This window comes from Antechinus flavipes, chromosome 2, assembly GCF_016432865.1.
Source record: "Antechinus flavipes isolate AdamAnt ecotype Samford, QLD, Australia chromosome 2, AdamAnt_v2, whole genome shotgun sequence".
NCBI lineage: Eukaryota > Metazoa > Chordata > Mammalia > Dasyuromorphia > Dasyuridae > Antechinus > Antechinus flavipes.
In genome coordinates, this window is record NC_067399.1 from 325,433,356 (window position 1) to 325,457,902 (window position 24,547).

General features: G+C 30.6%; 1 protein-coding gene across 8 annotated transcripts in view; it reads left to right on the forward strand.

The window, feature by feature from the left end:
* Nucleotides 1-24,547, forward strand: part of KTN1 (kinectin 1) — a 141,004-nt gene that overhangs the window by 112,587 nt on the left and 3,870 nt on the right. For 5 of the 8 annotated variants that reach the window (XM_051977714.1, XM_051977715.1, XM_051977718.1 and 2 more), the window contains 8 exons: nt 697-777; nt 10,287-10,376; nt 10,498-10,590; nt 12,458-12,529; nt 12,794-12,877; nt 13,062-13,145; nt 21,421-21,504; nt 22,708-22,800. In XM_051977714.1, coding sequence (XP_051833674.1) covers nt 697-777; nt 10,287-10,376; nt 10,498-10,590; nt 12,458-12,529; nt 12,794-12,877; nt 13,062-13,145; nt 21,421-21,504; nt 22,708-22,800 — 681 coding nt within the window. Of the gene's footprint in view, nt 1-696; nt 781-10,286; nt 10,377-10,497; nt 10,591-12,457; nt 12,530-12,793; nt 12,878-13,061; nt 13,146-21,420; nt 21,505-22,707; nt 22,801-24,547 lie in introns of those variants that run through there. The other 3 variants (XM_051977717.1, XM_051977719.1, XR_007950660.1) reach the window with 2 other exon arrangements.

The following is a 24,547-nucleotide window of genomic DNA, read 5'->3' on the forward strand; positions in this document are numbered from 1 at the left end:
TTTTTAATATTATGTTCTAACAATTAAGTTAGTACTTTTCCTGATGTTGAACTATCCTTGCATTCCTGGTGATATGAAATCCAAATTTGTCATGGTGAATAATTTTTTGATGTATTGCTGTCATCTTTTTATTAAGATTTTATTTAAAATTTTTGTCACTCTTCATTAGTGTGAAGCAGAGTTCCTTCTAGAACCAAAATTTTTTGAAGAAAATATGTTGTTCAGATATATTAATATTATGAATATTGAAAGGTCTTTTAAAAGTGAAGAGAAAGAACTATAAATTACAAGTTATTTTTTGCTAATCTAGAATTATAATCACAGTATATGGTAAAAAGTCTATTTTATATTGGAATTCATTGTTTTCTTTCTTGTCAGTCTTAATAAAGAAGCGAATGGAAGCACCAGTCTGTATTAATTGGAGTGGGTCATGTCTTTTTTGCAAGTACATGCTTGTCTGAAGGTGGAAAAAACCCAACAACTCGGTGTACTTTGTTTTTGTCCTAATGGGGGAATGAGTAAAATTTTAGTTTTTATTTGCAAGCCTGGATTACATACAAAATAAGTTTCCTTTGGAGGTGGTTGTGCTTGCCTGACTTCTCCAGTAAATTTCTTTATAATTTTAATTATATTTAAAAAAATAGTACCTTTTTAAAATTGAGATTAATTTCCTTTTATTCCTTTCCTCCCCTCCAGAATTTTAGTGAATGGTTACACAGATTTGAAAAGAAGGCAAAAGAAAATGCAACTGTACCTTTCATTTCAGAAGATGTCAAGGTTAGTTTGATTCAACAAATGGTTTTCAAGTATTCAATTAAGAAAAAAACATGTATCAAGTATCTGCTGTGACAATGTACTCTTAGGTCCTAGACATACAAAGACAAAAACTTCTGCCTTCAAGAAGCTTATATAGTAGAGGAAGAGAGTATCAGGAAATATTTATATAAATGACCTTTGCTTTTGAAGAAAACTTATAGGGGTACTTGGAGGAAAATGTGAAGAAGTAAAGGCATTCTAGGCATGAGGAACACTCTGTGTAAAGGAACAAAAGATGGAATATTGAATTCAGGAAATAATCTAAGAAGCTTGTGTAAGCTTTTTATGAAGTAAGCTAAGATTATTGAATATTTGGAAAGGTAGATGCAGTAAGATAATAGGGAATCTTAAATGCCAGACTATTATGTTTTTTCCTATACATATTAGGGAACTATGGAAATGTTTTTGAGCAAGAGGTTATAGTCAGGCCTGTGTTTAAGGAATGTAAAGTAGCTTTGTGGAAAACTTTGATTCTGAAATTGTTAAAACCCATTTGAAGGAGGTTGTTACAATAGCATAGGTGGGATATGATAAGGTTTTTTTTTTTTTTGGGCGGTGGGGAGGAATTGTCTTCATTTTTAATTTACAGCAGATAGAATATAAACCATTTCAGAAAACATTTGCCATATTTTAAGGACAATTCAAAACATTTTACATGGTTCTAGCTACTGAGTTCTTCAGTAGAGCCATTGATTCAGTGATATTTTACATGCACAATTAAAAAATGAAAACTTACAAAAAGGCTATATCTAGACTAATTTTACATATATATCTTGGGGTCACCCCCAATTATTGTGTGGAACTTCCATGAACAACCATGCAGTAGAACAACAGAAGGGATTCATGTTATAGTCTTTTTCATTTACACAGTACAGCTGATTTCAAATGTGTAATAATAGCAATTACATTTTCTGGACACAGAATAATATTAGCTATTAATGAAAATGAAATTTATAATGAAATCCTACTACTGTACTTGGGGAATTCAGATTATATGATAAAATTTTTAACTAGTATAGTGTAGTATAGTATAATATGGTATAGTATAGTGTGAAATGGAAAGGAGGTAGATGAGAAACATATTTTGGAAGAGTAGTTGGCAAAACTTGGGGGGTTGAACGTGAGGTAGTGTTGGGGAGCACTTTGAGTATAAAATTTAAAGGCACAAAAAAATTTGTGTACATTAAGGGAAATTTATTTTAAGTGTCTTGAGAGTATTATAAATAACCTATGTTCTGAGCTGCTGAAAACCAGACAAAAAATGGAATTGTGTGGAAATGTTACTGTGCTGTCTTACTTTGATTTGTATAATTCTATTTGGAGAGAAAACCTTTAGCTCAATGCGTAACATATTTTTAAAGTTTAATTAGCACAAAATGTTTATCAGTATAAAATTTCCCTTCTAAAACTGACATTCTTTGTATTGCTTTGTATTCAGAGAACTAAATAGTCAGGGAAAACAAAATTTCTGTAACATGTTACCAGCAATGACTTGCATGCAAAAAAATGTTGTTAAAATATTATTCAGTCTATTTAAGATTTAAAAAGGTGGTTGGACTGGTCACATGCAAAAAAAAAAAATGAAGAAAGATGGATAATTCCAATAGTCTCCCCCAAATAATAAAGAATAAGTACAAGGGTCCAAGTGTAGTGACACAAGCTTGTAATTCCCTGCTGCTGGGAATACAGCCTGGTGAATTGCTTGGCTTGGAAACTCTGAGGAGTAGGCTAGGCTAATTAATTAAATGGTTGCGTTGAAACTGGCACCAATATTAATTGGCCCTAGTTGGAAATAGATGAGGTTCAAAGCTCTTTTGCTGATTAGGAGTAGAATTGGGCCACGCATGGCCAGTACATCTTCAGCCTTGGCAAGTTGGGGAAACCCAATTTTCCTCTGTCCCAAAAGGCAGGTCATCATTTTACAATCTCTTAGAATCCTTTATTTTCTTAGAAATCTTCCTTAGGAACCACTATCTATATGAAAGCTTCCTTGATTCCTATCAATATGTTTCCCTTAAAAACCGTGCTCTTCACCTTACTTCAGTCCATTCTCTACAAAAAATGATTTTCATTTTCCTAAGTGTAAGTCTGACTATATATCATGTTTCTCCTGAATAAATTATAGTTTAGCTAGGATCAAATATAAATTCTTATATTTTGTCTATAATAGTATTCACAGTTTTATCTTTTTCCCCCAATCTTTAAAAAAAAACCAAACATATTATGGCACCAACCATACACACATACACAGAAACACACACACACAACAGACACACACGCATGCACATCTTCTATATACAAAGAACAAAATATGAGAAAAGGTTGTTAAACTGCATCTCTTGTGTATATAGCAAAATTTATTTATTTTTTGCTGAGGCAATTGGGGTTAAATGACTTGCTTAAGGTCACACAGCTAGGAAGTGTTAAGTATCTGAGGCCAAATTTGAACTTGAGTCCTCCTGAATTCAGGGCTGGTACTCTATCCACTGTGCTATCTAGTTGCCCGACAGCATGATTTTTAAAATATATATATTTTACATTTGACATGGCAGTGGGAATTTTTTCTTTCTCTGAACTCCCTTCTGCTCTCCTGTGAATTTTTAAAAATGTTTCATTGATGCTTTTCCTTTCCCCCCCCTTTTCTTCTTTTCCTTTCCTCCTTATCTTCCTTTCCATGCCATTCTTCTTTTTCCTACTCTCATTATCCCCAATTTCATAACTCCTCCTATAAGTTCTTTTCTGTAACAAATAATTATAACAAATAAAAACCATACATTGACTATGTTTGAACACGTATGCCTTATTCTGTATCTCTAAACTATCAGCTCTGTTGAGCTGAGAAACATGCTTCAACCACAGTCTTCTGAGGTCATAATTAATCATTGTATTGATTAGACTTCTTAATTCAAAATTATTTTTCTTCACAATGTTGTAGATTCTACCAGTTCTGCTTATTTCTTTCTGCATTATCTTGTATAAATTTCTCCAGCTTTATTTGAAACCATCCTTTTGCATTTTTTGTGGCCTGAGAATGTTTCCTTACATTCTTATATCATGATTTGTTCAGGCATCCCCAATTGATGAGCAGTAACTTTGTTTCCAGTTCTTAACTATAACTAAGAATGCTGCTATAAGTATTTTTGTGCATATTGGCCTTCCTCTTTGATTAGTATGTATGTATATGTGTATACATATATACATATAAAACATGTATAACATAGATATATATTGCTAAAAAGGATGTATATGCAGTTTAGTGACTGAACATAGTTTTGAATGGCTTTCCAGAATGTCTAAATTCGGAGCTCCAGCATTTCCCAGCCCTTCCATCAGTGTTCATTTTCTATTTTTGGTCATTTTTGCCAATCTGATGGATGTGAGACAGAACCTTAGAGTTGTTTGAATGTACATTTCTTTTAGTGATTTGAAGCTTTTTTTTTCATAACACGTTCTTTCTTTGACAATTGCCTTTTCATAGCTTTTAATCATTTATCTATTAGAGCATGGCTTATATATTTGTATCTATTTATTCCTACATATTTATATCAATACCCTGTATATTTTGGGTATAAGACTGTCATTAGATAATTTTGCTATAAAAGATTCCCTCCTCTTCACCTGCCAGTTATTTGTTTCTCTTCTAATTCTAACTGTGTTTTCTTTTTCCAGAAACTTTTCAATTTTAAATTGTTCAAATTGTCCTTTTTATCTCTGGTAATTTCTTTTCCCCATCCTTTTTGGGTCAAGAATTTCTTCCACTATCCCTAGAAGGGTGTTTTCTTTCCTTGTTTCTAATTTTTTTATAAAGATTATAGCTAGGTTATGAATTTCTTTGAAGCTTATTGTGGTATGAGATGCTGGTTAGAAGAGATTGAACTATTCAGTACTGTTAGTATGTTCATTTGTTTTTGGAGTCTTTGGTACCTAATCTGTTACAGTGATCAACTTTTCTATATTTTTTAGCTATTATTATTAAATTATTTTAATTACTATTTTAATTACAATATTAAATACTGTTATAATATAATTTGAGACCTGGTTCTGATAGGGTTCCTTTTTTTAGCTATTTTATTTTGTAATTTTCTTTGAAATTCTTAATATTTTATTCCTCTAGATAAATTATTGTTATTTTGTCTAACTCTAAAAAGATACCTATTTGGTATTTTGGTATGGCACTGAATCTGTATATTAATTTAAACTAGTATTATAATTTTTATCATATTGTTATGGCCCACATACAAGCAATAAGTGTTTCTGATTGCTTTTCCTTATTTCTGAAAAATAGTCTGTAATTAAATTCATTTGATTCTTGCCTCTTTCTAAATAATTAAACTCAGGTATTTTGCATATTCTGTAATTATTTTAAAATTAGATTCTTCTTGATCATTTTGATTGGCATTATGCAGAATACCTGATGATTTAAATGGATTTGTTTTTATTGTTATTTTGCTGGAGTTATTGTTTCATTGAAGATTTTTGCATCTCTGATTTCTATAAATAAACCATAATATTATTTGCAGAAAGCAATTATTGTTTCCTTTTTGCCTGTGCTTACAAAAAGTACTTCAATTACTTTTTCTTGACAAATTGTTAATAAAGCACCAATAGTGGTGATGCTGGAAAAGCTTCCAAAATTTCTCTTTTACAGATAATAACTTTATATTTACAATATACATATAACCATTTTAAGATAATATTGGTTCCTAATATTATTTTTTAAACAATTGAATATTGTGTTTTGTCAAAAACTTTGTTTACATTTAGTAATATAAATACTATTTTTAGCATAGATCCCATATAAAAACAATAGTCTAATTCATGAAGAATTTCATATTTTTATTGTAGTTTTTTAGTCTGTTGTCTCATATTTTTTTTCTATTCCAATCCAATCTCTGTAAATTTGCTGAAGTAATCTTTCTAAACTGTGGCTCTGACCATTTCTCCCCTTCTAAGATCAGTAGATTCTAATAAGCATTCAGCTTTTTTAGTTATATGTAATGAACTCCATTAAGTATTTAAAGCTCTTCACAAGATAATTCCTTCCTACTTTTTCAGATTTCTTTTCATATCTGCTCTATATATTATCCATATAGCCCTACTTGTTTCTTATTGTATATGGCATCCTATTTTTCATCTATGTGCTTTTCGAATTGGCTGTTCCCTAGGTATGGAATGCTCTCCCTATTTATCTCTTATCATGTCCTTGGTTTCTTTGAAGATGGCTTTTTAAGGTTTTTGGCCATAAAATGGGGATTACAGTTTTCAAAAAATAAAAGTTTTTTTAGACTAAAAATTTGTGATTTTTAAAAATTGTTTTTGTAATTAGTTGTCTTCCTGGTACTGAGTTTATATTTCTGTTATAATACCTTTTCATAGTATACTATCTTTTAAATATGTAAAAATAGCCACACATTTAAAGTTTTTTCATCTATATTCAATTAGAGATATTAGTCTAGTTTTGTTTTGTTTTTCCCTGGTTTAGGTATCAAGTTCATATTCAAAGAAGGAGTTTGGTAGGATATCTTTTCCTGTTTTTGCAAACTCCATAATATTGAAATTAATTGATCTTTGATTTTTGGAAAAGTCATTTGCAAACCCATCTGGTCCTGAGATTTTTTTTTTTTCCTTTGAAAATTTTTTTATGCCTTGTCCATTTTTTTTTTTTTGAGATATAATTATTTAAATTTCCTTTGTTTAGTTAGTCTGGGTATTTTAAATATTAATTTCATTTAAGTTTTATGTTTTGTTGGGTTAAAAAGTTTCCAATAGTTCCCTTTATTTAATTTATTGTAAATTGTTTAATTTTTGTTTTGGCAATTTGGTTTCCTTTCTTTCTTTCTTTTTTTTTAATTAAAAAAGCACAATAGTTATTTGTTAGTCTTAACCCACAAAATTAAGTTCCTAATCTAATATTGATCAAGTTAATTAATATATTTTAGAATTTTTGGTTTCTCTCCTTTGAGTTTTAGAAAATTTATTTTTCTATTTAATTGGGGGTTGTGTTATCTTTTCGTGTGTGTGTGTGCGCGTGTGTGTGTGTGTTTAAATTGAACGTTGTATTTATTGATCTAGTCTTTCTCTCTTTTGTTGATGAAAATATTTGGAGATAAACATTTTTCCCTAAAGACTACTTTTCTTGCATCTCAAAAGTTTTGGAATATTGTCTTGTTACTTTTTTTTGAAATTATTCTTGATTTGATTTGTTTGTGCCACAATTTCTTAGGAGTAAATTATTTAAACTTGATTTTTCCAAATGCCTTTTTTGATAATTTTTAATACTTTATTGTCAGCACGTATCCCCTTTTTGTGTAGCAAGAAACTGGAAACTGAGTGGGATGCCCATCATTTGGAGAATGGTTGAATAAGTTATGATATATGAATGTTATGGAATATTATTGTGCTGATCATTTACAGAACATGAACTGATGCTGAATGAAATAAGCAGACCAATAATTGTACATGATAAGAACAATGATGATCAATTCTGATGGACATGGCTCTCTTCAACAATGAAATGATTTAGATCAGTTCCAATGATCTTGTGATGAAGAAAGCCTTACATCCAGAGAGAGGACTGTGGGAAGCAAGTGTGGTTCACAACTAGCATTTTCACTCTTTTTGTTGTTTGCCTTTTTATTTTCTTCCTCATTTTTTTCTGGTTTAATTTGATTTTTCTTGTGTAGCAAGATAATTGTATAAATATGTATGCATGTATTAGATTTAACATTTCTATCATGTTTGACTTATATTGGACTACTTGCCATCTAGGGGAGGAAGTGGGAGGGGGATTGGAACACTAGATTTTGCAAGAGTTAAAGTTGAGGAAGAACATGCAAATGTTTAGAAAATAAAAAGCTTTAATTAAAAAAAAATAGACTTTGTGGTCAGTAAAGGTTACTTTTAATTTTTCTATATTTGTGTATAGTTTATGCTGTAAAAATACCTGGTCATCTTTTACAAAGATGCCATGCTCAGTTTTCAAAAATATCCATACTCTTTTTCTGGTTCAGTAATAACTCTTTTCATATGGATTTTTATTCAGGCCCTTCTGAATTATTAATCTTTTTATTTTTGTCTATATGTAATTCAATTAGTTTTTTAAGTACTGAGAAACTTTTGGCATTTGGTGCCTAAAGTTAAAGACTAATATTATTTTATTGTCTATGATGCCTTGAAGTAAAATGAAGTTTCCTTGCTTATCTTTTAAAAACCATATGTACTTTTATTACTATTTTGATTATGATCACTATCACTGACTTTTTTGGACTTATCTGCAGCATAATATTTTTTGCTATAGCTCTTCATTTTTTGCTTGTCTTCAATCTTTGCTTCAGTTGTTTTTTGCAAACATTATTGTTGATTTTTTTTTTCTTTCTTATTGTTTTACCCTTCCATTTTGTGGGTGAATTCATGCAGTTCAAATTCAAGTTCTTTGTTTTGATTGTTAATTGTGTCTTTTCCTCCATTATTATTCTCTTATACTTTTTCTTCTCCCTCTTCTTTTTTCATCTTTTGTTATAGAAGAGGTTGTGGAAAAAGAATATTAATGTGATCAGTACAAATAATCTGTAATTATTACTTTTTGTTTGATTTTTCTGGCCAGATCTCTGTATTTAAGGTATTTCTTTCTCTTTCATGCTCTATTCTCCAAAATTGAAATTAGTTTTACATTTAATTGTTCCCTCCCCAATTTTATCAAAATCACACTTTCCACCCAACTTGTTATTCTGTTGACTTTAATTTATTTCTATACTAACTGGATACAGTTAAGAGTGAGATTCCTAAGATGTTCACTTCTCCCTTCATTTTTTCCTATATTTCTTCATCCCTACATTACTTACTCTTATTGTGTACTCTTATGAGAAATAGTGCCTACCCCCTTGTCTTCCCTACTATATTCCATTTTGTCTCTTTTTTAACCCGTTTTTTAAAACAAGAAAACAGAACAAAAATCATTTCTTTCTTTTGCCAGGCCTTGTTTTGTCTTTTAAAACTCTTTCTTTGACCCTTGAAAATAGTAGTATTTTTGTAGGGGCTGCTTGTTTCTTCTCTTCTTATTAGAATGTAAGCACTCAGTCATCTTTTAGTCCCTTCCAGTTGCTCAAATATATTAACCTTTTTTTTTGTTTTGTTTTTCTCTTGTTTATTATGTTTGCTTTTCAAAATATCTTTCTTCTGTGTATCTTTGAACTTGCTGTCTTCTGTGCCTAAAATGCTTCTCTTTTCACTTCTTTTCTGAAGTCAGGAATGTCTGACTTCAAGTTTGAGTTTAAATACCATTTTCTCTCAGAGGCCTTTGTCAGTCTTCCTAGATGTTAGTGCTTCCTCTCTAAGATTCCTTGAATCTACTATATATGTATATGTTGTCCTCTCTGTTTGAATACAGTCTCTTTGACAACAGAAATTAGGTGGTTGTTGTTGTGTTTTTTTTTTTTTTTTTTTTTTTTAATTCACAAAGCTTATATAGTATCTGGAACCTTGTATGCATTTAGCAATTCTTTTTGATTGCCTTGTATTTTATATATACTGATTTATATTTATATTAACTTCTTGATTGATTGTAAGCTCCTTGAAGATAGGGGATATTTTCCCCCTTTTATATTTGTAGGCTTAATGTAGTGTCCTGGTATATATATATATTTATCAGTGGAGGGAATGCCCATTCTCATCTAATTGTAGCTTTTTCAACAAAGATATCATACAGACTAGGAAGGAGGCAATATCTGAAGGGACATGACAAGAGTGGTCTCAGGTTGAATGGATTTTTATCCTTTGATATTGAAATTTGTGTGCTTAGGTGATGACGTAATATGTTGGATGAGATTTCCAAGAGTAGCTATTGGAATGAAAATGAGACCTGTTCTAGACATGGGTTTGCTATGGAGGCTTTTTATTTCCATACTTTATTGTCAGTGCTGTGTTTGTTTTGGGGGCTTTCCTCAATGATCATCCAACAGCCACTTGGAATGGTTTGTGACAGGTTGACACCAAAGAATTTTAGGGAGCTGTTTTACTACTCTTTTAGCAGTCTGCGTTAGCTTGGTTATTTACTTTAGGTGTTTTGTTTTAGCTATGCTCTGCCTCTTAAAGACTGCCTTCCATTAATTAACTACTCTCCTGTCTAGAGATGACTATGGGGAATGGTTAGCATATATTAATGTCTTTAAGATTGCCGCAAGATTTCTCAAACATAAGTATCAAATCTTTTTATTTAAAAATTATACTTTCTGATAATACCAACAAATGCAAACAATTAGAATTTTAATAAAAAACTAAGTTGGGGGTATTGAATTACTTTCTCATCAATTGAGTAGTCTTAAGAAATGTCTTTTTAGGAAACAGTTGAAAGCTATTTATCATGCCATATTGCAATTATGTATTGAATATTGAATATTGAGAATAAAATTATAGTATAAAATTTTTATGTACAAATAAATGAATACTGGCATTTTGTGATTTTATTATTGCAGGTTCTACAACAAAAGTTGAAAGAAGCTGATGATATGCACGCAATGTTACAGCTAGAATGTGAAAAGTACAAGTCTGTTCTTGCAGAAACAGTAGGAATTATTTTTAATCCACATTGTTATGTTTTCATATGACTCTTAACATCTAGTAGCATCTTAATAATTTTTTCTATAATATGTATGTTATAAAACAACTAATCTATTATTCTTGTAGGAGGGGATTTTACAGAGATTACAGCAAAGTGTGGAGCAAGAAGAAAACAAATGGAAAATTAAAGTTGAAGAATCACAGAAAGCTACTAGACAGGTATTTATATGCCAAGAAGGATTTATAATACTAGAAAAGATTATTAACATGTGAAGTGATTTGAAAGTATTATAAACTAATGTAACTTGAAATCTTTTTAGAGAAAAAGTAAAAATTTTTTTAAAAAAAGTTAAATGAATAACTATTTTCTCTTAAGGATATCCATACTTGAATGAATTTCTAATTTCAATGATAAAGGTACTTCTTCCATTTATATAGAGTCCATTCTTTACTTAACACTCATTCTGGGTGATTTCTTAAACAATGAACCTTGAAGAAAGGAAGATTTCTACCTTTTGGGAAAAGTGGTAGTTAGTAATCTGTTTCAGTCATCTACCAATAGATTCTAGTCTAATGTACTTCTATTTATGTAGCATATACTCTATTCCTTCTACTTTGCCTGTCCCATTCTGTGACAAAATATGTGATTTCTCTTAAGAGCAATACTCTTATTTTTATGCATTTTGTGTTTATTAATGAACATATTAAAAGTTACTTTCAAATATTAGTTGTTGAGTATATTAGGACTAGACCTAGAGTAAAAGTAGATCTCATTCCATCTAGTTTAAAAGATGAATCTAAGTCCCACTTGGTTATGTGATTTGACCAAGATAAAACAGATAGTAAATGGCAGAGTTGGAATGTGAGCACATTATAACCTAGAAAAAGATTGTACTTACTCTAGGGTTAATGCTTTATAATATTTTTGACATTTCTTGCCCCCCCCCCCCCCTCCCCCGAGGCAATTGGGGTTAAGTGACTTGCCCAAGATCACACACTAGGAAATGTTAAATGTCTGAGGTCACATTTGAACTCAGTTCTTCCTAATTTCAGGGCTGGTGCTCTATCACTGCGCCACCTAGCTGTCCCTATTGTTTGCACTCATTTCATCAATTTTCTCTCGGGAGATGGATAGCATTTTTCCTGATAAATTCTTCAGAATTGTCTTGTGATTTTTGTATCGATCGGAATAACAAAATCTTTCATAATTGATCATCAAAACAATATTGCTGATACAGTGATCTCCTATATATATGTCTTCCCAGGTTTTCTCTGAAACTATCCAGTTTGTTATTTTTTATAGTACAGTAGTATTCTGTCACAATTATATACTTGAATTTGTCCAGTTGACAACTATCTTCTTATTTTCCAATTCTTTGTTTCTTCAAAAAGCTTCTAAAAATAATTTTGTATATAACAGTCTTCTTTTTTTCTTTTCTTTCTTGGTTTTTTTTTTGGCCTTTGCTCTCTTTGGGATTCAGACCTACTAGTGGTCTTGTTAGATCAAAAAGTATACATGGTTTTATAACTCTTTGGGCAGGACTCTAAATTGTTTTCCAGAATGGTTGGGTCAGTTCACAACTCTCCTAGTTTATTAGTTTAGTACACTTAATTTTCCACATCCCTTCCAGCATTGGGCATTTCTGATATTTGTCAAGTGGTACCTCAGAATTGTTTTAATTTGCCTTTTTATATTAGTAGTGATTTAGAAATGCTCTCTAATTTTTAATTTTATATGTAAAGAATATTTTCATCACAATTTTGGTCAACTTGAGAAATATGGGTGCCTAACTTCATTTTAGACTTCATTTTAATATGCATTTTGATTCTTAAGACTCATTTTAAGAATTTGCAATTGTGAATTGGTTATTAGTAACTGCACAATTATTGATTGACTTGGGTATTTATTTTAGCATGCCTTTTGAGTTTCATTTTAAATTGCAGATACATTTTTCATTAAATTCTTTGGAACAAGAGGCAGAGAGATTGAGGAGAAGATACTGTTATATTACTAGTAACTGTACAATTATTGGTTGACTTAGATATTTATTTTAGCATGTCTTTTGATCTCTGTTTTAAATTGCAGATACATTTTTCATTAAGTTCTTTGGAACAAGAGGCAGAGAGATTAAGAGGAGAAAATAAAGAACTTGAAACTGTACGTACAGTTATATAAAATAATTTATTATTTCATTATTTGATACATTTTAGTCTCTTATATTGTTAGCCTTAATAAGAATTGTGATTTTTTTTTTAAAAAGATCTTTTTTGTCTTAAATTGTTAAATGATGATATGCCAAACGGTTTTTGAGAGTGTAATTTCTTATTCAAGAGTATTATGAGTATACTTTTTGTTGTTGTAGGGAAGCAGGAAAAATATAATCTTCAAAACTTAAGTATTTTAACCTTTTTCCCCTTCTAGCTGAGAAGAGAGAGAGAACATTTGGAAAGTGAACTAGAGAAGGCAGAAATAGAACGATCTACTTATGTTTCAGAAGTTAGAGAGGTAAATATAATTTGTCTCGACTTTGTTGCCCTTTTGAAATTAATTTTCTGATTAGTGATATTTCAGTATAAGTTTTGGGGAGTTCATGGCTGAAGTTCTGTCTAAGTGGATATCCTAATAACTTAGCAGAAGAAAAATGGAACATCATAAGGAGATGAATCTTAAACTCTAAACTTCATTTCAGCTGAAAGATCTGTTGACTGAATTGCAGAAAAAACTTGATGATTCATATTCTGAAGCAGTAAGACAGAATGAAGAGCTAGATTTGGTAAGAAGTTTCTTCTCCACTGAGTATAAAATAAACTCTCAAAATATTTGTTCTGGTATGTGGAGAAACCATCCAAACCTTTTCTTTCTGCTAACATCTTTAGCTTGGCATTTTTTCCCCTAAATCATGATTATTTTTATATTCTGATGGTCCTTAAAATTATCTTCTTTTCTTAGCTCCTAACAAATGGCATGTTTGCTTCCAACTCTTTTCATACTTTTTTATATTTTATAAAATCTAACTTTTCCGAGACCGTATTATTTTTGTCAACAAAAATTATAAATATGCAAATAAGGAATTGTTGGTTTGCAGAGATATTCATAGGATCATTGATTTTGGACTAAAAGAGACCTTCACTAAAACATTTAGATGTAGCTAATTGAAAACAATAAATGTGGAATTTGTATATAATGGCTTAGCTTATCAGGGTATTTTTTTCATGATATTTAGACCCATGTGAGAGGCATGGCTTTAGAAAGCCAACTGTACTACTTTTACTGTCAAGGTATATATATATATATATATTCAGAATATTACTAAATTAGTTTAGGTATTCTTGTCCTATACTATAAAAATCTGTTACTGTGTTAGAATTAAATCTGATTCTCAAATAGATGCAAAGTTTATGATTTGTATTGTCTTACTTTGGTAGTAAGAGCAAATATGGTTGTCTTAATTTTATTTACTATATTTTAAAAATTCATTTTAGATTTTTCCTACCAAGTTTTATTTTTTGGTTTCCTAAAAACAAAGTAAAACAAAACAACTTTAGACTTTAAATAGTCTATGGTTTATTTAGGTTAGGATTCCTTCATTCAACTCTGCTACTGTGCCAAAGTAGAACATTTGCTGTCTTCATTCATGTACAGTGGTTTTTCCAACTATTTATCATTGAACTGTTATGCCAGCAAACTATTCTCTATTTCACTGAAGATAAAAGTTGTTTGTATTGTGTATTTTAAATTACCATACTTTTATCCATCTCTGCCAAAATGTTACAGTGATTATGTAGTGATCATGACTGCCTATTGCATGATGATATTACAGTATTATGTAAGGAACTATTTTACTTTAATTACTATTTTACTCTAAATCTATATATTCAGAAAATAATTTCTTCCATTTTCTTGATTTTCTAACCACTTTACACTTTCAGTTATATGTATTTGTATTATGACATGATATATCATAATCATATTAGATATTATAAATGTGTATTTTCTCAGAATTGGTAACTTAGAGGAAGTGAATCAACATTTACAAAATTATAGAATACCATTATTAATAAAAGGAGAAATATATTAAATAGCTCAGTAGCAGAAAAAGACATTGAACAAGCTATAAATGATCTCCAAATAAAAAATATTTTAAGACCAATTGTATTCACATGTGAATTTTATTAAACATTAAAAGATAATCCCAATACCACCTATAAGTTGTTTGCATTAATAACAAAAGAAGACATTCTTCCAGTGGGGGCCCCCCCCCCATAATTTAGCAAATAGGTAATAATTTGATGTTTTACCCCAATTACATATAAAAACTGTTTTTAACATACATTAAAAAATTTTTTTTGCATTCCTAGCAGCCCTTTTTTGTAGTGGCAAAGAACTGGAAATTGAGTGGTTGCCCATTAGTTGAGGAATGTCTAAATAAGTTTTGATACATGAATGCAATGGAATATTACTATTCTGTAAGAAATGATGAGTAGACTGATCTTAGAAAAGCCTGGAAAGACTTTATGAACTTATGCTGTGTGGTAGCTGTAATAGGTGAAGTGAGTAGAACCAACAGAACACTGTACACAGCAACAATAAGATTTATGTGATGATCAACTGTGATAGACTTAACTCTTTTAACATAGAGATAATTCAAGGCAATTCCAAGAGACTTAGAATGGAAAGCTCCAACTGCAACCAGAGAGAGAATACTAAAGACTGAATATGGAGCAAAGTATAATATTTTCACCTTTTTGGGGATTTGTCATTTGTTGGCTTTTTTTTTTCTTTCACCTTTTGATCTGATTTTTCTTGTACATGACAAATGTGAAAATATGTTTTGAAGAATTGCCTATATTAAAACTTATTTTAGATTGCTTGCTGTCTGTGGGAGGATGTTGGAGGAAGGGAGGGAAAAAAAATTGGAAGACAAGGTTTTAAAGCAAAGTTGAATGTTGAAAATAATCTTTGTATGGATAGGGAAAAATAAAAAGCTAAAAAAATTTTTTTGAGTTACAAATTCTCTCCCTTCCTCTTTTCTCTGCCCCGTTTTTGAGAAGGCAAAACAATTTTATACAGATTTGACATGAGTAGTTATGCATATTTCCATATTGTTGAAGAAATCACAGGTAAATACATGTCTTTCCCCTTCCCCCCCTCAATTTAAAACACAAGAGCCCTCAAAAAGCAAATAAGAAAAAGAAAGTTTGATCCTCATTCATATGTCACCAGTTCTTTCTCTGGAAAGTGGATTTTATTTTTCATCATAAGTCCATCAGAATTGTCTTGTTTCATTATATTGCTGAGAATAGCTAAGGCATTCACAGTTGATTATTATACAATATTGTTATTGTGTTCGTTGTTCTTCTGGTTCTGCTCATTTCTCTTTGCATTTATTCATGTAAGTTTTTTCAGGTTTTTCTAAATGTATCCTGCTTGTCATTTCTTTATAGCATAGTAATATTTTATCACAATTATATGCCACACCTTGTTCAGCCATTCACTAGTTTATAGACTTACCATTTCTCCCCCAGTTTTTGCCATTTTATAAAGAGCTACTATAAGTAGTTTTGTCCATATAGATGCTTTTCAGTTTTGTTTTTTATTTCTTTATGATATAGAACTGAGAGGAACAAAGAATCTGCATGGTTTTATAGCCTTTTGGGGATAATTCTAAATTATTCTCAAGAATGATTGAATCAATTAATAATTTCATTAATAATGCACTAATGTCTCAATTTTCCTGCCTTCTCTCCAATTTTTTTCATTTCCTCTTTCTGCCATATTAGCTGATCTCCTAGATGTGAAATGGTACCTCAGATTTATTTTAATTTGCATTTTTCTAATCAGTCCTTTATAGTATCTATATGATTATAGATAACTTTGATCCATTCCTCAAACTGCCTATTCTTGTATTTTGATCCATTGGGAAATGATTTATATTCTCATTAATTTGACTTAGTTCTCTATATATTTGAAAAATGAGATCTTTCTCAGAGAAACTTGAAATATTTTTTTTTAGTTATGAAAAATTTATTTTCTGTTATCTTATTTTCCCCATTTATTTTGTTCTGTCCTTTTATTCCATCTACTCTTAACTTTGCACGTATATTTTGTTTCTGACTATTGTCTCCCCCAATCCATCATCCCTTTCAACAATTTCTCCCTTTTTTCTATCCCCCTTTTTCTTTTTTCCCTTGCCCTAGTACTTTCTTGTAGAGTAAGATGGATTTCTATAGCCAACTGAGTATGCACATTACTCCCTTTTTGAGGCAATTCCAATGAGAGTAAGGTTCAAGCTTCCCTTACATATCCCATTTTCTCCACTGTAAAAGCTCTTTTATGCCTCTTTAATATGAGATAATTTATCCCATTCTATGTCTCACTTTCCCCCTTTCCCAGTGCATTCTCATCCCTTACTTTTATTTTTTTAGATGTTATCCCATAATAGTCAACTCACATCCATGCCTTTTGTATATGTATATTCCTTCTAACTGCCCTAATAATGATAAAGTTCTTAGGAATTACAAATTAATCTTTCCACATAGGAATATAAACAATTTAACCTTATTAAATCATTTATAATTTACTGTTTACCTTTTTATACCTCTATTGAGTATTGTATTTAAAAGTAAAATTTTCTTATTTTGCTCTGGTCTTTGATTTAGGTATGTTTAAAACTTCTCTATTTCATTAAATATTTATTTTTAAAAAAGAATGCAAAATATATTTCCATATTAGCCATATCACCAAAAATATAAAGTGGAAAAATTATATTTCAATTTGCATTTAGGTATCATCAGTTCTCTTATATGTACATATATATATATGTGTGTATACACATACACACATATATACATATTTATATGTATGTATTTTCCAGTTACATGTAAAAAAGAATTTTTTTTACATTTGTTTTGAGTTTCAGATTCTTTCCTTTCCTCCCTCCCCCACGTCATTCCTCTATTGAGAAGAGACATGAAGTTATGCAAAACATTTTTATAAAAGTAACATTGCAGGGGGAAAAAACAGATTCCCCTTGTATACACCCAAGAAAAATCTCAAGAAAAATGAAGTTTAAAAATAAAAAAAAGTATGTATGTATGTGTGTGTGTACACACATATATACACACAGAGAGAGAGAGAGAGAGAGAGAGAGAGAGAGAGAGAGAGACAGAGACAGAGACAAACACAATTAATTCTTTTTCTGGGTTTGGAAAGCATTTTTTATCATGAGTCCTTCAGAGTAGTATTGATCATATTGCTGAAAATAGCAAAATCATTCATAGCTGATTATCCCACAAGATTGATAATTACTTTTACAAAGTACATTTCACTTTATATGAACTCATGGAGGACTTTCCAGGATTTTCTGAAAGCATCCAGCTCATTAATTCTTATAGAATAATAGAATTTCATTATAGTCACACATCATAATTTATATTCAGCTATTCCCCAATTGATGGGCATCCCCTTAATTTTCATTCTTTGCCCCCCAAAAAAGAGCTCATATAGATATTTTTGTATATATGGGTAATTTTCCTTTTTTTATTTTATTTTATTTTATTTTTTACATCCCTTTTGGGATTCATATTTAGTAGTGGTATTGTTAAATTAAAGGGTATGTATGCTTTTATAGCTTTTTGGGCATAATCATATCTTTTGATCATTTATCAATTGGGGAATGGCTATTTTTAAAAATAAATTTGACTCGGTTCCCTCTACACTTGAGAAATGAGATCCTCATCAGAGAAACTTGCTTCAAAATTTATATCACAATTACTATTGCTATTTCCTTAAAAGTTCGTTGCTTCTGACTATCTTATCCCCTAATATTCCTTTTCTTCTGTCACCCTCCTCCTTTTTAGTATTCCATTTTCTTTTACTTTCTTGCAGGATAAGATAGATTTCTCTATCCTATTGAGTGCGGATGTTTAAATGTCTTTTTTTCCCCTGAGGGATGATGCTCATTTTTGGTTGTAATCCTTCTTTGTCCTCCAGAATATCATGTTCCAAACCCTGTAATTCTTTAATGTAGAAGCTGATAAATCTTATGCTATCCTGACTGTGGTTACACAATATTTGATTTATTTCTTTCTGTTTGAAAAATTTTCTTTTTGATTTGGGCACTCTGGAATTTGGCTCTACTATTCTTGGGGGTTTTCATTTTTGGATCTCTTTCAGGAGGTGATCAGTGGATTCTTTTAATATCTATTTTACTCTGTAGTTCCCAGAATATGAGGGCAGTTTTTCCTTGATAATTTCTTTGAAGATCATTGATATTTAGGCTTTTTTTGAGCATGACTTTCAAATAGTCCAAAAATTCTTAAAGAGTCTCTCCTGGATCTGTTATCCAAGACAGTTGTGTTTCCAATGAGATGTTTCATATTTTCTTGTAGTTTTTTATTCTTTTGGTTTATTTTATTGTTTCTTGATGTCTCATGGAGTCATTAGCTTGTTAGATGAATCCTAATTTTTAAGGAATTATTTTCTTCATTGGACTTTTGTACTTCCTTCTCCTTTTGGCCAATTCTTTTATGTAAGTAGTTTTTATCTTCAATGGAGTCTTGTGCCTCTTTTATCATTTAGCCTATTTTGTTTTTTAAGATGTTATGCCAGTATTTTTTGGTGGCTCCTTTATCAGGCTATTGATTCTTTTTTCATGATTTTCTTAAATTGTTGTCATTTTTTTCCCCCAGTTTTTCTTCTACCTTTCTTTGATTTTTAAAATCCTTTTTGAGCTCTTCCTGGAATTCTTTTTGGACCTGAAAACAAGTCATATTTTCCTTTGATGCTTTAGATGTGGTCATTTTGATTATTTTTTCCTTCTGAGTTTGTGTTTTGATCTTCCCTGTTAACTTTTATCCCTGTTAACAACTTTATTATTGTTCTTGCTCATTTTCCCAGCCTATTAATTTTTAACTCTACCTTAAAGTGAAGCTTTGCTCTTGGGGTAGGAGGGGGGAAACTGTCTTCAATTTAAGGTTTTTCTGGCTGCTAATCTCAGAGGTAATTCTGAGGGTCTGTATGTTTTCAGTTCTTCCAAAGTGGTATGATCTAAGAACAGCTGTGTTTACTACACTCCTGGCCTGTTTTCTGGTTTGTGGGTACCCTTCTTTCCCATTCTGGAACTGTGACAAAGGGTCCTTGCTCCCCTGCAGCTACAACTTCTGATAGGCTAGTGTTCCTCCTTGCCCTGCAACTAAGACTCAGATTGACATATGGGCAATGAAACAGAATTCTATATCTAGAGCCAGCAAAGTAATCTCTGCTATAATCCTCTGTAATCTCTTTTTGATCACTTATCTGACCTACATCTTACTTGTGGACTGAGAGTCAGTACTGCCCATTCAGGTGCCCCCAAGACCTGCTCCTGACTTCCCAAAGTGTTGTCTGCTACACTCTTACCCTAGTTTGATAGACCTTTCCTGCTGGCCTAAATTGTCTTGGACTGGCACATTTGTTTCGCACCAAACTTTTGTATTTTTTGCTACTCCAGATTTCATTTTGAGGCATTATTTAAAGTTATTTGGAAGGGAATTTGGGAGAGCTTAATTGAGATCCTTCCTTTTTTCTGCCCTCTGTGAATTTTAGCAAATTCTAGAATTACAGTTTTAGTTTGCATGGTTCTTGATGATAATCTATTTTTCATGCCCCCTTTTTTGAGCTTAAAGGTAAATAAGGTCATTTACAATCACTTTAATTATTGCCTTTATTAGCATCAAACAGAAATGTACATCCAGAATTTTTTTGTGTTTGGCCATATGTAGAAATAAAATAATCATAGAGTGGTGGAGACCGATTAACCTTAAAGGTTAGTCCAACTGCTACCCAAAGCATTAATGTTATCTACAGTATAATCGATTAGCATTCATTAGTATGTCTTTCACTTCCATTATAGGAACGAGATATGAATGAAGAAGTGGAAACAATGTATTTAAATTTGAGAATCTCAAACTAAGTTTCATATTGTACCTTCCAGTGAACTTGTGAAGTACTTTTCTCATATATCTCCCTTTTGAGGATTCTAAGTAACAGAGGACCCCCTTGAGCATTTTTCATGTTCAGAACTTTTTATACAAAATGTGAATGAGAGAGGAAGTATAACTTAGTGGATAGAAGGCTTGTAGTTAGGAGAACTTAAATTTCAAATCCTGCCTCTCAAATACAAGTAGCTATATAACCAAGATTTTTAATTATAGATAAATTATTAATCTATGTGGATGAAGAGAATTTCCAGCCTTAGGAGAACCCTATACACAAGTGAAATGGAAGATGTGAGTGTGTGAATATGTGCAAATACATAATGGAATTAATGTTGATTTTATTATGTTCTCTTTACAATATTTTTGTGAGTTTATGAGTTTTATGTGAGTTTGTGAGAATAGTAATCAGAGATGAAAGGAGAATATTTTTAAGTAAATCACAGGATTCCTTTTTTGGGATTAAGTTATTTTAAAAATTTATCCAAAACCAGGACTTTAATCAAGAATTGAAAAAATAGTGGAATTTGGGGCTAGGTATATATGATACTACTTTTTATATTTATTACCATAATGAAGTTTTAAATAATATCTTGAATTTTCTCAAGATTTTACCTTACTGAAGTGTTTAAATTAGCCCCCTGATTTTTAGTTTATTCTTATTAATTAACATTATACATTCCATTTTTTGTAGTCAAGTGAGTTTTAATAACTAATAAGATTAGAATGTATATTTGCAAAATCAGTTATTTTACATAATTTAAATACCTGTTTCATAAATAGTGAATGAAAATAACCTTCTTAAGCCAATTTCCTCATTTTGTTTTTGCATTTACAATTTTCTATACTTTCTAAATACTTTCATTCTTAAAGCTTTCTTTTCTTGCATTTAGTATTACAGATGGAGCCACCTCTGCTTAGCTTTCCTGTATATCTATCTGGTGCGGTATATTAACTAATATCTTGTTTATAGAAACAATTAGTGATCACATTCCCTTTGCAGTTATTAAGGCACTTACTTAATCTGAGAAAAATACAAGTTAATTTCATCATGATCTTGATTTATGTTCACAGCTGAAAACACAATTAAATGAAACACGTACAAAACTTAAAATGGAACAAAGTGAAAGACTGAAAGTAGCCGGTGACCTGCATAAGGTAACACAGCTCTTTTGTATTAAAGATTTTTTTGCATTGACATTTAAATCTCAAACAAATTCAGAATAAGCTTCTTAGTTTTGAATTTTCATTTGATTTTGCAATTTTTAATCGTGTGTTTCTTGCTGTGGCTTGTTTTCTAGTGATTTTTCTTAATAACATTTATTTTGCTATAAATTTTGAAGGAGTTCAATCAGTTACTGTTTAGGTACTTAAAAGTTTTTCTTTAACAGACTTTAAAAAGCCTGCCCATACTTAAAATCTAATGCATCCATGTTCTTTTTTTTTTTTTTTTTTTTGGCACTATATAAGTATATATAGTATATACTTGTTTATATATACTTGTATATATAAGTATATATATACTTGTTTATATAAGTACTTGTTTATAAAGCATTCTATTTGCTACATACTTCAAGTATAAAATAAGAAGATATGTATGTAAATGATGTATATCAGCAATATATTTCTTCCATTCATTATTTCTGTGGAGAATTAAATTGCGTTTGTATAATTGGACTGACTTATAGAGAAATCTTACTTTTAAGACCAAGGTTCACTTATCTTGGCTTAGTAGTTGTTGTTCTTCATGAGTTTTTGCAAGGGTGAATATTGAAAACTATTTATGCCTATGTTTCGAAAAAAGCTTTAAAAAACTAAATTTAAAAACATGTAAAAAAATAAAATAGTTGTTGCTCTATTTGCATTTGCTGCTTATGTAACATTTATATTGAAATATGCTCATCAGTTTTCACTAATGCTTGAACTACAACTGGTATTCATGGAATAGATGCTTGATTGACTTTCATAGTTGAGGGTAACATTAAGGGTAACTTTTGCTGGCAATTATACTCTGAAATTATCTCATTAAGTTAGTGAATGCAGTTTTTAATGAAGTACATAAACTTATGGGCATTGTATTTAAATATTTTTGATATCTTAAAACACAAACCTATAAAGCTTTTCTTTGAACAAAGTTCAGTAAATGCTTGTGTCAGTGATCTTTCTGTCAAAGCTTCTTGTTTCCTTTAAATTGACTTTAAATTTTTGTTGATTTAAGTAAAACTGGGTCATGTTTTTTTAGAGGAGGTTTTTCAGATATATTTATCTAAACTCTGTCAACAAGCTCTTAATTTGTCATATGTTCTGTGTGTCCTTTAATAATTGCTGACTTGTAAATTTTTTTTAAATTTTTTTTAATAGGCTCAGCAATCATTGGATCTTATTCAATCAGAAATAGTAAAAGCTGCTGGAGATACCAGTATTATTGAAAATAGTGATGTTTCTTCTGAAGTGGTGTGTATTTTTTTCAATCCCCTTTAGGGACTAATTGCATTAGAATTTCTGTGAATGATGTTCACTTCAAAATGTAACTGGAAAAATCTTCTGGAAAAATAGTCTATTAACAGCAATTATGTTGAACTCAAATTCATTTTCTTATTAAAAAGAAATGCTGCCATTTAAATTTCTTAGCCTTGAATTGCAGTTATTGGAGAGCTACTGGTTTTGATATTTTTGTTTCATTGTTTTAGGGATTACATAATGCTGCAATTTAGAGTACTAATTTAGAGAATCTGAAATATAACACTATTCAACTCTTGTCTACTTGGTTATATAGAGAAGAAAAAAGGGCAGATTCATACTGGTAGCTACTATTTTGCCTGTAGTTTTAATTGCTAAAGTTATTTCAGTATTGGTTTGGTTGAGACTTTGCATTACTCAATCTGAAAATCTGCTGTTTATCAGTCTCTCAGACTCTCTGTCTGCATTTTTCACATGTACCTACTAAAAGTCTTATATTTAGTTTTGGACAACATGATTTAATTATGACTCAAATGAATTTTCTAGAATGTTATGTACTTACCAAAAAGACCATCTTTGACCTCATAGAGTATATCTGATTTTGATACTAAGATTTAAATGTATTTATATTAAATAGATGAATTTAATATACTAGCTCTTTGTTAAATGAAAGTATACTAGGAAATTTGCTGACTAATTAACAGAGGAATGATAAAATTCAATGACAAGTTTGAGTAGTTATAGGTCAGAGTGAGCGGATTTTTTATTTTATGGAAAGATCATCATACTTTAAAAGCTTTGCTTATTTTGAAGACCAAATCTGATATTTTTTGATGGGAATTCTAAATGTTGTACTTCCCGTTTAATTTCTCCTACCAAAAATGTGCTGCTCTCTATCATTTTTAAGTTGTACTGGAAGTGCAGCCTTATTATAGGAGCTTGTTTTCTGCCCTCAATCAATACTTTTTTGGGGATTTTTAGTCATTAAAAGAGTTTGGAAAGTGATTGCTAGAAAATTGATATGTTAATGTGTTCAGCTTATTCTTCAACACTTAATAGGCCTGTAGCTCAAATTTTAAAATGAACTACAAGGCACTAATCTGGTATTTAATCAAATGTGGATTATGTTTTAGTCTTATTGTAGTGGGAAGGAATATGATAAGAACTATGTCTTTATTTCCAAAATATTTCAAATGTGTAGAACATCATTCTTTGCCCCTATTCTCCATTTTGTTGTATAGTGAAATAAATGTGATTTATCTGCAACACTATTTTTGGTTATGTATTTTATTCCAGTGGCAAAATGCCCCTCAGAAATAGCCTAATCCGCTCCTTTAGACCATTCTAGGGTTTCCCTTTATTCATTTCTAAATTAGAATTGCATTAAGAGAGGCATAGATTTTGGAGGAGATATTACTTTTTCTGCTCTGGTGAGACACATTTGGAATATGTATTCAGTTCTGGATACTACAGTTTGAAAATAACTTAATTAAATTAGAGAGCCACTAGAAAAGGGTAACCAGAATGGTGAAGGCCCTCCCCCTCCTTTTAGTAGGTAAATATGAAAAATGCAGGTTGAGAGACTGAGAGAGAAACAGTAGATTTTCAGATTGATTAATGCAAAGTCTCAACCAAACCAATACTGAAATAACTATAGTAATTAAAATTACAGGGGAAAAGAAAAAAGAGACATGATAGCTGTGTTTGAAGGGCTGTCACATGGAAAGATTGTTTGTCCTAT